Source organism: Toxotes jaculatrix, chromosome 22, assembly GCF_017976425.1.
Source record: "Toxotes jaculatrix isolate fToxJac2 chromosome 22, fToxJac2.pri, whole genome shotgun sequence".
Taxonomy (NCBI): Eukaryota; Metazoa; Chordata; class Actinopteri; family Toxotidae; genus Toxotes; species Toxotes jaculatrix.
Genome location: NC_054415.1, coordinates 10,897,698 through 10,910,564, shown reverse-complemented (window position 1 = coordinate 10,910,564; position 12,867 = coordinate 10,897,698). Strand labels below are relative to the sequence as shown.

General features: G+C 40.8%; 2 protein-coding genes across 4 annotated transcripts; one reads left to right on the top strand and one right to left on the bottom strand.

The window, feature by feature from the left end:
* Positions 1-289: 289 nt before the first annotated feature.
* LOC121176068 (aldo-keto reductase family 1 member D1-like) lies at positions 290-2,937 on the bottom strand. 2 transcript variants are annotated; one of them, XM_041030028.1, is made up of 9 exons: positions 2,774-2,932; positions 2,416-2,583; positions 2,161-2,277; positions 2,002-2,079; positions 1,547-1,669; positions 1,284-1,393; positions 943-1,108; positions 769-851; positions 290-685 (listed from the first exon to the last, which is right to left on the bottom strand). In XM_041030028.1, exons 1-9 carry the CDS (start codon positions 2,864-2,866, stop codon positions 643-645), a joined length of 981 nt encoding a protein of 326 aa, XP_040885962.1. In that variant the 5' UTR covers positions 2,867-2,932; the 3' UTR covers positions 290-642. The 2 variants fall into 2 exon arrangements, with proteins under 2 accessions (XP_040885962.1, XP_040885963.1); XM_041030029.1 differs by lacking the exon at positions 2,416-2,583 and having other exon boundaries at positions 2,774-2,937.
* trim24 (tripartite motif containing 24) lies at positions 2,897-11,658 on the top strand. 2 transcript variants are annotated; one of them, XM_041030027.1, is made up of 19 exons: positions 2,897-3,923; positions 4,203-4,321; positions 4,454-4,601; positions 5,032-5,164; positions 5,436-5,552; positions 5,684-5,798; positions 5,893-6,039; positions 6,136-6,250; positions 7,087-7,226; positions 7,517-7,741; positions 7,967-8,089; positions 8,213-8,360; positions 8,478-8,535; positions 8,783-8,909; positions 9,109-9,410; positions 9,830-9,941; positions 10,104-10,178; positions 10,526-10,687; positions 10,890-11,658. In XM_041030027.1, exons 1-19 carry the CDS (start codon positions 3,650-3,652, stop codon positions 11,457-11,459), a joined length of 3,210 nt encoding a protein of 1,069 aa, XP_040885961.1. In that variant the 5' UTR covers positions 2,897-3,649; the 3' UTR covers positions 11,460-11,658. The 2 variants fall into 2 exon arrangements, with proteins under 2 accessions (XP_040885961.1, XP_040885960.1); XM_041030026.1 differs by having other exon boundaries at positions 7,496-7,741.
* The last annotated feature ends 1,209 nt before the right edge of the window (positions 11,659-12,867 follow it).

Sequence of the window (12,867 nt, the reverse complement as noted above, 5' to 3'; positions counted from 1 at the left end):
ACTCAGCATTTCCTACAGCACCTCAAGGCAGCAATATTTCTGCAGAGGTCCGGTGGAACATCGAAAACAATTTTGTTAAATGTGTGCTAAATACGTGACCTTACTTTATTTTATTGCATAATCTAAAATGTCTTTCTCATATATATTTGTTGGTCACAACAATAGCAATTTCACTGTTACTAATATTTCTAGACAGCTTTACATACATGCAATAAATAACTATCCACCACTTCCGTCTCAGATGAAAACCCCTCGAGATTGCATTTTTTCAAAGAAATGACGCAGAGAACACGGTTTTCCATTTGCCTTTTAATCAGTTACAGATGGTTATATTGCAAAATTATTTTTTAAAAATAAAGCACAAGTACTATTAAAATTAAAAACCAAAATAAAAAATATAAATGAACTGGTCTGAAATATAATGACTGTATAAATAATCAAATTTCTTGCTATATAAAAGTCATGTTGATCAAACTTGCAGTAAATTATAAATCAGAAATATTTCGTTAAATGTACAACAAAAATGCTCTCAAAATCGTAAATTGTAAAAAACAGTCAAACAAAATGTTGTAAAAGCAATAAAGTGAACACAAATCAAATTATTTTGATCAAATTTAAAAGAAGTCTTGACATCTGTGGTGTCTAGTACTCATCATGAAATGGATACTCTGGATGATCAGACCACCTGTTGAGCCAATAGAGAGAAATGATAATTATTTGTTAATTAGAGGAGCAGAACATCACTCACACAGTATGCATTATACTCACATGAGGAGCTCCACAAAACGAATATTCTTGTTCAGCTCCTCAATCGCCTTCATTTCAGCTTCAGAAAGAGAGAAGTCGAATATCTGCAGGTTTTAAAACACATCAGTCACAACGTAGTTCATATTTTATTCAATGACTTTGCAAAATGTACTTTTTAGAGCCACACACACAAACCTGAAAGTTCTCCTTTATGCGAGCTGGGTTGAAGCTCTTTGGGATGACCACCACTCCTCTCTGCACATTGAACCTGAGGGCCACCTGGGCTGTGGTCTTGTTATACTTTTTAGCAACTGATACCAGCAGCTCATCTTCCAGCAGTGGGGGGCATGTTAGGTTTACCCTGTTTAAAAGAGTGGTATTTTATTATTACACAGCAAATTACATTTTTGCAGATCAATGCTATCTTTTTAAGTGCAAAGTCTTGTGCAAGCAAATTACTGTTGTGGGTGAGAGCACAGTGTACTTTTACTAGTTATACATGAGCTGAATATAATTATGCATTTCTCTCTCCGTACCAGGATGCATCTCTGGATGTCCCCAAGGGGCTGTATCCCACAATGACAATATCATTCTGCCGGCAGTATTCCAGCAGCTTTGGCTGAGTGAAATAGGGATGGCATTCAACCTATGTTTTAAAAAAGCACAAATATTGTTTATTAGTCCCTTAAGACAGACTGAATATAAAACTAAGTCACTGACTTGGATCATTTTGTTGTGTTTGTCAGCCCTTTCTCTTCCTTTGATTTGCCTTATTTTCAGAACAGAGGTGAATCATTACCTGGTTTGAGACAGGCTTGTGTTTCAGCCCAGGTTTGTTAAGAATCAGCTCCAGCTGTCGCTTGTTGAAGTTGGATACTCCAAGAGATTTTACAAGCCCAGCGTCTTTGCAAGCCTCCAAAGCCTGACCGAGATGTAAAGAGAGCGGCACAGCCAGAAAGCAACAAATGAAACTGAAAAGTTCTACAGGGACACTTCTGACCTTGAGCCCTGGCCAATGACTGGCAAATATTATCTGTGTCTCTCTGCATTTCACACTGACCTTTAGACAGTAGTAAGTCTGAAAGTAATATGGTTGTGAATGAAAGGTTTCACAGACTTCAGTGAAGAGAAAAGGGACAGCTGATTTTTTTTATAATTAATTACCTATTTATCGGTCCATATTGACCATACATTAGTTACATTATCAGTACGATTTTTTATTCTTGAATGAAAAGTAGACTCAACAAGCCTCACCTCCCATGTAGCACAGAGGTCTGTCTCGTGATAAATGTACTTCCCATTCTCGTCTCTGGGGTAGAATGTGTCTCCTGGCTTCAGGAAATAATAGTATTTTAGTAATATTTAGTGAGGTGCAATAACTTTGGCAATAAAGCAAAGATTAAAAATGTATACCTTAAAGGCAGTGGGCATTTCTACAATATAGAGGTCGACATAATCCAGCTGTAATGTCTTCAAGGTTTTCTCCAAAGCAGGACGTACCAATTCTGGGGGATGGAATGTGTTCCATAACTGCATAATCAGTTCAGACAAAAAGGCATTACTTGTTGCAAAAGTGCAGAAATCATTCTGTTGCCATTTAGTTTGTGTGGGAAGACTACAAGAACTTCCCCTTTCATAGATTCACACAGGCAAGCAAATTTTGCAAACCTTTCCACAGTAAAAGATGTCTTCTCTCGTCACAGTTCCATCTGCAATTTTTTCCCTTATTGCTTGTCCCACCTCATGTTCATTAAAATAGACCAAAGCCCCATCAAGGTGTCTGTACCCTGTTTCAATAGCCACTTTGACCGATTCATACGCAGTTCCTTTAGGGGTCTTAAAAAAAAACAAAAAAAAAAAAACATTTTGAGTGAATAGCAACACTGACGTGTCACAAACAGTGAACAGTATACATCTTTACATTTATGTGACATCTAGGTCAGTTATTAGTTATTAGTTATTGGTTATTAAAGGTTTATTAGTTTATGTCCTATGAGAAACATGGCAAAATAATATAGGGTGTTACCTTGCGGGGATCCCCGTAAGTCCCCAGTCCTATCAAAGGAATGCTGTTCCCATCACTCAAAGGAATTGAGTGTTTCTCAACCGTCAGATTCATTCTCTCAAAGTGTGAATCTTCAAGACCAAACCTTGGTTCATAATATGGTAAAATACGCCGTAAAGGGGATGTTCCACTGCTCTTTGACCACAGCAAGGCTCCTCCCTAGTACACAGAGCAGCCACCCGCACAAACAGGCAAATAACTGATGGCAGGAGGGGGGGATAAAACAACAGTATCTAACAAAGTCACACAGAAGAGAGTAAGAGAGTAATTAAATAATAATAAGAAAAGTGAGTGAAAATGTCAAATTTGAAGTTGCCAGCGGCAGTATGTATTTTGGCCTTAACCGGGCGCTGTAGCTTTAAAACACCGCAGTGCCGCTTGGGTAATATATGGTATGTGTTTTGAGCTACGAATGCACAGATGGTCGCATTTCCCATGGACATATGAGCATCAAATGCTATGTATGTAGGATAATTTTAATTCGTATGTGACTGTGCAATGTTATCTCCTGTCTGTTTTAATAAGAACCGCAACAAACAGGGGAAATTCATTATTTACTGTCTCTAGCATATGTGCAATTAAAACAGGGGCTACGTCGCTAAATTAGCTTCCAGAACGGAAAGAATAAGACTTTGACTAAAGCTGTTAACGTACAGTTTAATAAACCACCTTGTAAGATGAAATGGCCATGTCTTTAATGTCGTAATGCATAGTATTAGTATTTATGTTCCCTATTTGGCTCGTTAAGTTAAAATTATAGGCTGCTCTTTGTTACCAATCGCAACGCTATATTGATTGGTTGACTGGAAAGATCGGGAAGCAGCTGTAAAAACAAAAATGGATGAAGGTGCCGAAAATGTTGACAACGACGACATTGTCATCATCGTGGAAAACGAAGCAGAAAGTTTACCAGCCGAGGAGGAGAGGCTGAAACAGCAAGGCACCTTCGGGCTCATGGACACATGTCCCATCTGCAAGTTGAGCTTCCACAACAGAGAGCCCAAACTCCTGCCGTGTCTCCACTCCTTCTGCAAGAGGTGCCTGCCTGCCCCCTTCAGGAGTGCTGACCCGAGGCGTGACTCGCAAGGTCAAGCTGACAGCAACAAACCATGTGAGAATAGTGTCTGTCGATATGAGGTCTTGTAGGTCCCTGATACAGCTGTGATTGATGTAACTTTGGTAGATTGTGATGAAGCTCTTTATAATAAGCTAGAAGTGAATCAGCCAGGAATGCTGGGAGAGAAGCTAGAGAGTTTTTAAGTTTAAGACTGATATCCTAAAAGCACAAAGTTAATACTAGATAGCTCCTTCCCAACTCTGTATATTTATTACACAAAATCATGTAAATGGTTGTGAGCTGACTCCTTGTATAATGGATCTGTTGCACCAGTGGGCGCCATTCGATGTCCAGTATGCAGACAGGAATGCTGGGAGATGGACGTGCTGGATAATTTTTTTGTCAAGGACTCTGCTGAGGTGCCGAGCAGCACTGTGGAGAAAACCAGCCAGGTCAGTCCTCACCTGCATATCCCAAGCCTTTCGTCTCACAGCAGTTTGGTTCTATACTGTAAATACTACAGTGGTGACTTTTAAGTTGCTCGTTCTTCCTTTGTTTTGTTCTTAATTCTTGTTTTTTAATAGGTGTGTATGAGCTGCGATGACAACACAGAAGCAACAGGTTACTGTGTGGAGTGTGTGGAGTTTCTGTGCGTGACATGCATTGAGGCCCACCAAAGGGTCAAGTTCACCAGAGATCACACCATACGTCAGAAGGAAGAGATGTCTCCAGGTAGTGTGTGTCTACATCAATTTTTCTGTAATAAGATTAACCTAAAAGTAATGTTTTCCATTTTGTATGCTGTACTGTAGTGATGACTCATGGTACATGCTGTACTGAAGTGATAGGAGGAACACTGTTAAATATTTAATTAAGACAATTCTGCAAACATGCTTAGGTGCTCTAGACTGCAGGCTATAGAGTGCATGGCAAGCACAGTCAGAAGTTAGGTTGCTCAACAAGTGAAGGGAGGGGAGGAACCACCTTGGCAGACGTCCAGAAGAGACACTGTCATCCATTATTTGGGAAAGAGTTCTGAGTAAAGCAGACAAACTGCTCTGGTAAGATGTGGGTCATGGTAGTTACTAAGAAGCTGAGTGTAAGCGTAAGCTGATGTTGCATTTCTATGTGTTCTTAAGTTTTTCACTCATCTGTATTCCAGAAGCAGTAGGTATTTCCACACAGAGGCCCGTGTTTTGTGACATCCACAAGCAGGAGCCTCTGAAGCTGTTCTGTGAGACGTGCGACAGACTCACCTGTCGGGACTGTCAGCTCCTTAAGCACAAAGATCACAAGTACGCCAAAATTTTTTTCTTACCATAAAAATAATTTATTTTGTCTGTTTATCCTCCATAGAAACTGGCAGTAGGTGTGCGGGTAGGTGTGTGCTTTAAAACCTGCAATGATGATATAGCTTGTTAGAGAACTGTGGATGATTTAGGAAGCCTACTCCTGATTTTAAGCACATGATTTTTCTGTGTATTAATGTCAAAGCACCATTGTCTGTTACCAAGCAAGAATGGCTTTCATTCATTCATCACATATTTTGACTGTCTTTGTGTCTAGCTACCAGTTTTTGGATGATGCATACAGAAACCACCGGCAGTATCTGGAGAACATGACGCAGCAGTTACAAGAGAAAAGAAAGGCCATCGAGGAAGTTTCCAGCTGTATCAGCAATGGGTAAAGTTATACTCTACAGCTGGAGCCTGACCAGAGTTTAGAATACTGAAATACTGCACAGACTTTTGAGACTTTGGCTTTAGCAAATTTAATTACATTCAAAACGATGTTTTTGTCCTTGATTCTCTCAGACTCCAACAAGTTGAAGAAAACCGGAAGGCTGTAACTAATGAAATAAAGAAGTCCATCTGTAATTTGATTATGGAGATAAACAGGAAAGGGAAGATTCTGGTTAACCAGCTTGAGGTACAGTGTACTTAGTCTGCGTAGTGTTGTAATTTTTTTCTTTTTCAAAGCCAGTTGTGACATTTTGTTTTCTGATATACACATGTACTCTCAGGGTCTCACTAAGGACCATGAGTTGGGTTTGAAAAAGCAGCAGGAGGACATTAACTCCCTGAGTAGGCACCTGGACCACGTTATTAGCTTCACCAAATGGGCTACAGGCAGCCATAGTGGAACAGCCCTCCTGTACTGCAAGAGACTGGTGTGTTTCGTTAATGATTATCTGACAAGATCCTACAATAGTTTTATAATTTCAGAGACACACTTTCTAAAATTTCTTTCTCCTTTTGTCTCGTAGATCCTTTTCCAGATCCACTACCTGATGAGAGCCAGCTGTAATCCCTCCATTGTCCCTCAGAGTTCTGTTCGCTTCCAGTGTCGCTCTGGTTTCTGGGCCACAAATGTAGACCTTGGTAAGAATCAATGTCAGCAGTTGAGCTTCAAGTGAAGGGAAGAGGAACAGCTTTTCCTTTTAAAGGAAGTCCTCGCATTAATGAGAACATAGCAGTTTCTTGGAAAGAGGTGTTGGCCACTCCATCCTGTACTTCTGTGTTATCTTTGTCAGTGTGCTCTTGAATCTAGTAAACAAGACAGATTGTTTTGCCTCTACGTATTCCAGTGTATTAATCTCATCTGGCCTAAATAGCATTTTTCTTAATCTTTTGTTTGCACTTGACAATATTATGTTCTCTCTTCTGAATTATCTTCTTTTTAATTTTAGCACGCGTATGCACTTCTTTTTCTTCTGATGGAGAACAGTCTTAGACAGGAATAGTAAATTTAGATTAGGTTAATATCACCTGTATGTACAATTACTGCCTCTGCTATTGAAAAATGTGTCAGTGCGAGAATATATATGTTTGACTTATAGGCTGCCATTTAAATTAGATTAGCTTCTCTAAAACTAAGCTTTTTGAAACAATGGACAACAGCACTTGTGTGCATGTAATTGCTTTACCTGCTGTTCTGCGAGACAAATTTTAAGTATTATTAATAGATTTTACATAGTATGACATTAGTAGAGGAGTATTCGTTCTCTCTTTTAACCTTAAACCACCAAGAATCACTTGTTCTTTCAGCAAATCATTAGAAACCATATTCCATAAACCATATTCCATAAACCATATTTCATAAACCATACCAGGAATGTAGCTGTCCATCTGAGTCCAACAATGGTTCAGCATCTGTCAACCAGAGGACTGGGGTACAGTTCATAGCTACCCATTAATTGTCTGTTTGTTTTGTCCAGGTTCTCTGATAGTAGAAAGGGGCCCCGGACGGCCGCCCATCCCCAACCACCAAGCAGCTCCCAGAGCAGAGGCACCTACTGGAGGCCTGTCAGTCTCAGCACAGCAGCGACAGAGCACGCTGGCTCAGCTCCAGATGCAGGTAGGACTTTGCATCATAGTCGGCTGTTTTGATACCCTCACGAGTTGGCTAGTCAGTGGTGAAAATGAGGATATTAGGGTTAAATTTAGTTGAATTTTCATATGCACCATTTGCTTACAGCTCGAATATTGTCAAACATTCTCAGTGCTCTTTATATATTTCTTTTCTTCTTTTATATTTCTGTTATAGATGTTACAGATTAAAAAATGTCAACATAGAACAGCCTCTTCTAGCATTGATTAAACTGTTCAACTACCCCTCTGTCCAAGGTTGACAAGCTTTCCCAACAGCCCCACAGACAGCCCCCTCCCAACCACTGGTCCTGGTACCAGAATGTCAGGCTCCCGGGACCTCCCGGACCTCCACCCCCAACCAGGCCCATCCACGGAGGGTCTTCCCCCTCCCAGGGACCCCCAAGCTTGACACAACCAGGACGCAGGTATGGGAGCTCCCACCCTAACCCCAGAAGCCCCACCTCCTCCATGCTTCACAATACAGGATTCCCACCTGCTCAGGTAAGCGAGTTCAGGTAGACAGATTAGAAAGCGATGTATCTGTGTGTGTGGGGGGATCTGTACTTCCTGTATGCCAAACATGAGCTTCTTGTCTCATGGGAAGTTTGGTAGAGGATGCTTATCCAAGAGTCAAAAACCTCAATGTTTCCACTCTCTTAAAACAATGGGACATATTGAGTTGTGGTTGATGCTAAACCTACTCTACTCTACTTTCTCTACTTCTAGTCTCTGAGAGATCTGATCCATAGCTCCAGCTTCCCTCCTAAACCCATGGACGTGTTGCAGGGTACTTCCCGCTACCCACAGCCTCTGTCTGCTGGAGCAGCTACACAGACTACACTACACCAGGTTGGTGAGAGAGGGACCGAAGAGATTATCAGTCAGGCATCAGCAGGATTCAACAGACAGTGCGGGCTTGTTTTGTGTGTCTGTGATGGTGAGTTAATTATAACCCATGTTTTTTTTCCTCAGAGGGGCCTACCCGAGTCCTCCTTCCTGAAGAGGAGTGAATCTAGCGGATCTGTCCCCTCCATCACCATCTCTATCCCTAAACCCAGCTACGCTCCAAGCCTAGCCTCAGCAACCGCAGACAAAACAAGCACACTTAATCACATAACAGGTCAGTTTCCATGCTATGAAAGAAACACAACCCAAATAAGAAAATATATTTTATTTTTTCATATTTTTCATCATGACTTCCAACTCTTCAAAGTCTTTCTCGCCCTCTTTTCTCAAGTTCAAGGAAGGCAGAACTCCCCCATGGCCAAACCATCCTCTTCAGACAGAAGCATGGGGTAAGAAAAGTTTCAAATTTCTAAACTGGGCTGTCAAAGGTTTCAGGTCATTAACTGCTGTGAAAATTTTGCTCTATTTATGAATCTTCTTCACACCTTGCAGTTTTCACAACGTTCTTATCGTACAGTTATTTTAAGTTGTGTCATGTTTTGATAGTTGTCTTTTTTTTTTATGTATATATAATATATGTAAATAAAATGCTCACAATCCTCCCTTCTCCTGTCTTTGGCAATCTATGCGCTGAAGGACGTCTTCATGGAAGCAGACTTCTGAGCCGCCATCTGCCCCCACAGCCAAACGACGAAGGAGGTCATCGCCAGGGCCCGTTATTGTCATCAAGGATGAACCAGAGGACGAGGATGAAGTTCATTTTGTAAGAGGAATTACTTGGGTTACATGAGTCAAAAAAGTTGTTGAAACTTGGTGCTATAGTGTTGTTGTCAGTGTCATTTAGTTTGCAAAATGTGGTGTGTAGGCGAGACAGTGTATTGTCATTTGCAGAAAGGAATGCATTTAATACTGTCTCTCAGTTAAAGGACTATTTTGTCTCCTGAATTTTTCGTTGCCTACAGGTGCAGTCCAGTGTGGGGTCCAGCCTGCCTGACAGCAGCACGGGGGCTCAGTCGAAGCCCCGGCAGCAGCAGAAGGTGTCTGTCCCAGTCCCAGTTCCTGGGTCAGAGTCCAAAGTTGGGAAAGAGCAGCGTCCTCAGCCCACTGCACAGCCGCAGTCTGAGAAGAGAGTGGAGCCAGAGGAAGATCCCAACGAGGACTGGTGTGCCGTCTGTCAGAACGGAGGAGAGCTGCTCTGTTGCGACAAGTGTCCTAAGGTTTTCCATCTGTCCTGCCACATTCCCACGCTGAATGAGTCCCCCAGGTGAGAGACAGACTCTCTCTCAATGACTCAGGGATCTTAAATGCTTACAGAGGAGTCTGCACAGTTATATGATGATAAAACTATGTTAGATACCACCTGTGAATAAATGGGAAGAAAAGAAGAATAAGTAATATGGTTCCTTAGAGACGGTGTGTCTCTAAGGAAATTAAATGTTTCAGTATTATTGATGATTAAAAGTGATTGTTGTGGTGCCAGCAAGTATAATAACTTCCACTTGGGGTCACTCTTTCCTTTTTCCTGAACTTTTTGATCAGTCGTGACAGCATAAGTATTATCCAGGTGCAGACGGCCCTGTCAGTGCAGACAGACACAGTACCGTTTTTTTCCTGTTGAGCATTAAGTGGCGGGGTTTGTGTCCTAACAACTTTTTGTGTCCTCATCTTTCTTCTCCTCCTCAGTGGCGAGTGGTTCTGTTCGTTCTGCCGTGACCTCGTCTCGCCTGAGATGGAGTACAACAGCGACAGCAAGGATGAGGCTGTCTCTGAAAGAATCCCACCTGTTGATAGAAGGGTACACTCAGTCACACGGTTTCCTTTTTTTGCCCACAATATGTTTCAGAACCTAAAGATTTTTTGACCCCCACAATCACCTCCCATCCAAGAAATGTCGTGTTATTAAGCTCTGCAATCAGCTGAATCTAATTTTCCCTTGTTTTCTTATTTATTTACACAGAAGTGTGAGAGGCTGCTACTACGTCTGTTCTGCAATGACTTCAGCACTGACTTCCAGCAGCCTGCTTCTCCATCGGTAAGGCACTGTATTCAGTCAGTAAAGTGAAAAACAAAAAAAGAAACACTGCTGTTGTTTTGCTGGTATATTACTTCTTTTACTGTGGAAGGAAGTCATGAAAAACAAAATGCAATAAAGGTTATTCTATTAGTTCTTTCAAAGGATCATTGATAAGTAATTTTTATGATTTAAAAATGAAAAGACAGATGACTATGTTGTTTCTAGGGGTGACTTTGGAGAATTGCTAACTACATAGTGAGGACATTTATTTATTTATTAAACCTTAAAAGATATGTTTTGGCAAAAATTGAGATTCTTTTGTCATTTGTATTTGGTGCTTAACTTTTTATACATTTTTAATGCAGGAGACCAAAAGGTACAAAGAGCTGATCAAGACCCCAATGGATTTGTCAGTAGTGAAGAGGAAACTCGAGTCAAACTCGAAAGATGGTGAATGTTATTCTAGTCCAGAGGGATTTGTTGCAGATGTCAGGCTTATATTTTTCAACTGTGCAAAGTACTACAAGGTAAATACCTTTCTTTTCTTTCTTTTTTTTTTTAATAAAATGTCCTTTATAAGAGATAACACATTTTCCTCTTAGTGTCACATATCAAACACTTGCAGGTGCATTCTTGAACCTTAAGCTGAGTTTTACCGAAGGTCAGTGATTTTAAAGTACACACATTCTCTTTCATTGTTACTGACATGTCTGTGCACTGATTGTACAGGCGACCTCAGAAGTGGGGAGTGCAGGCTTGTACCTGGAGGACTACTTTGAGGAACAGCTGAAGCTGATCTACCCAGATAAGGTATTCCCCGGTGGGAGGGAAGAACAGATGATCCCTCCTTTAGAGGATGAGATAGACGAAGAAGAAGAAGCAATGATGGAGCAAAGTGTTGCACCCGAAGGCGATAAATCTCCAAGTCCTGCAGGAAAAGGAATCCCTCCTGTAGAGGAGGACTTGGCTCCTCTGGAAGAAGCGCAAGCCCCAGCAGAGGAAGAGAAGTCGGAAACAGAAGAGAAGGCTACTGACACGAGCGAAAAGGAGATGGAGAGAAAGGTAGAAGCTACTGAGAAAGGCACGCCTTCAGGAGAGGAGGTAAAGCAGGATGAGAAAACTCCTTTAAAGGAAGGGAAAAGCTCTCCTTCTGCCAATAGTGAAAAAAAGGATGGAATAGCTCCCAGCTCCCCAAAAGAGGAGAACCGTGAGCTCCCTACTGACAAGACTGTAGATCCACCTGAATCCAAGGAAAAGGAGGTGGCTCCTGCAGATGCGGCCAAACAGAAGGAGGGATAGATGGATTACACCAGAGAGAAACTCTACAAAAGATGGATGATTTCAGTCTTCCATGGAATTGGCCCCAGTGGGGACCGACATTCGCTGCAATCAGATAATTTTTGTACTATGTTATATTTGCAATAGGAAAAAAGGGTACAGCTGTACTAAACAGACTTATTTAGTAGCAGTGACGCTGTAGATGCACATTGAACGGAGTCTTTTTTTGTGTTTTTATTTGCTGGACAGAGGTTACAATTTTACTGTAATATAGAAGGTCATTCTCTGTGATGACGACCCTGAGAAGCACACAAAAGGTATTCTGTTGATAGGATCGTGTGGAAGTTATCATCACTTACCTTGCTTATCACTTGTACATAATAATGCCATGAATTGAAGGCACAAATGCTGCAATCAAAATAAGAGAAAAGATTTTGGATCAGTAATGCATGCAAGATGTCTTAATACAGATAATAATTCCTCCATTTTTGTCTTTATAGACTTTAGCTCACTTCTACTAGCCGTTTGGCTCATAAACAAATTATGTTTTATGGCAACAGTATTATTTTTTATTTTGTTAGTGCTGTAATAATGCTATGTATGCTACAAACAGGGCCGCTGTATGTACTGTAGATTCTGAACAGAAGGAAGTGCCACATATATCACTGCGACATTATTTTAAACAATCCCTCGAAAAACCTGGCGTTTGGAAAATTGTGCTGCTTGGCTGACGGAGAACAAAAATGAATTGGCACTACCACGGTTTTCATTTCTATGTTGCCAGTTCGAGGCCTCTTATCCCCCAAATCCCAAAGATTATTTATCACACAGCCGCCTTATTGGTTATTATCAAGAGAACGTTTCTTCACAGACTGTATTTATTTAAATGTTGTCAGTCAGAGATAATTCAGAGACACAATTATCACTTTCTCATTGTCAGCCTCTGACAACAGTCTGTTTTCCAGATCGTGTCCTTGCCCTGCTGCATCATAATTATTCTTGTGTAATGTTTGGTGAGAGCCTTATTGTTTTAATCAGTTTTCCTCACTGAAATGAAAAGGAATGTGTCTAATCACACACATTTGGCTAATTAAAAACACACAAATACACATTTTTGGCAGAGGCTTCAGTTAACTAAATAACTAAACCTTCTTGTATGGCCTTCAACTCAGTTGAGATGAACAGACTGAATCAGAAACTGTCACTTCAACTTGAAAATAGATTCTTTTGTCCAATCATCACTTTATTACAAATTGAGGATGCAAAGTCCTGTAAATGAACTCTACAAAAGATGTTGAGCATTAAAAACTGCATTTACAATATTTGTAATAAACAGTGTCACATGTAGATCTGACTGGTGCTTTGCTCCCACTGTTGTCATCTTTAAGCTGTATTTTCTTTTTTAAACAATGTTTTTATAGTGGTTCCA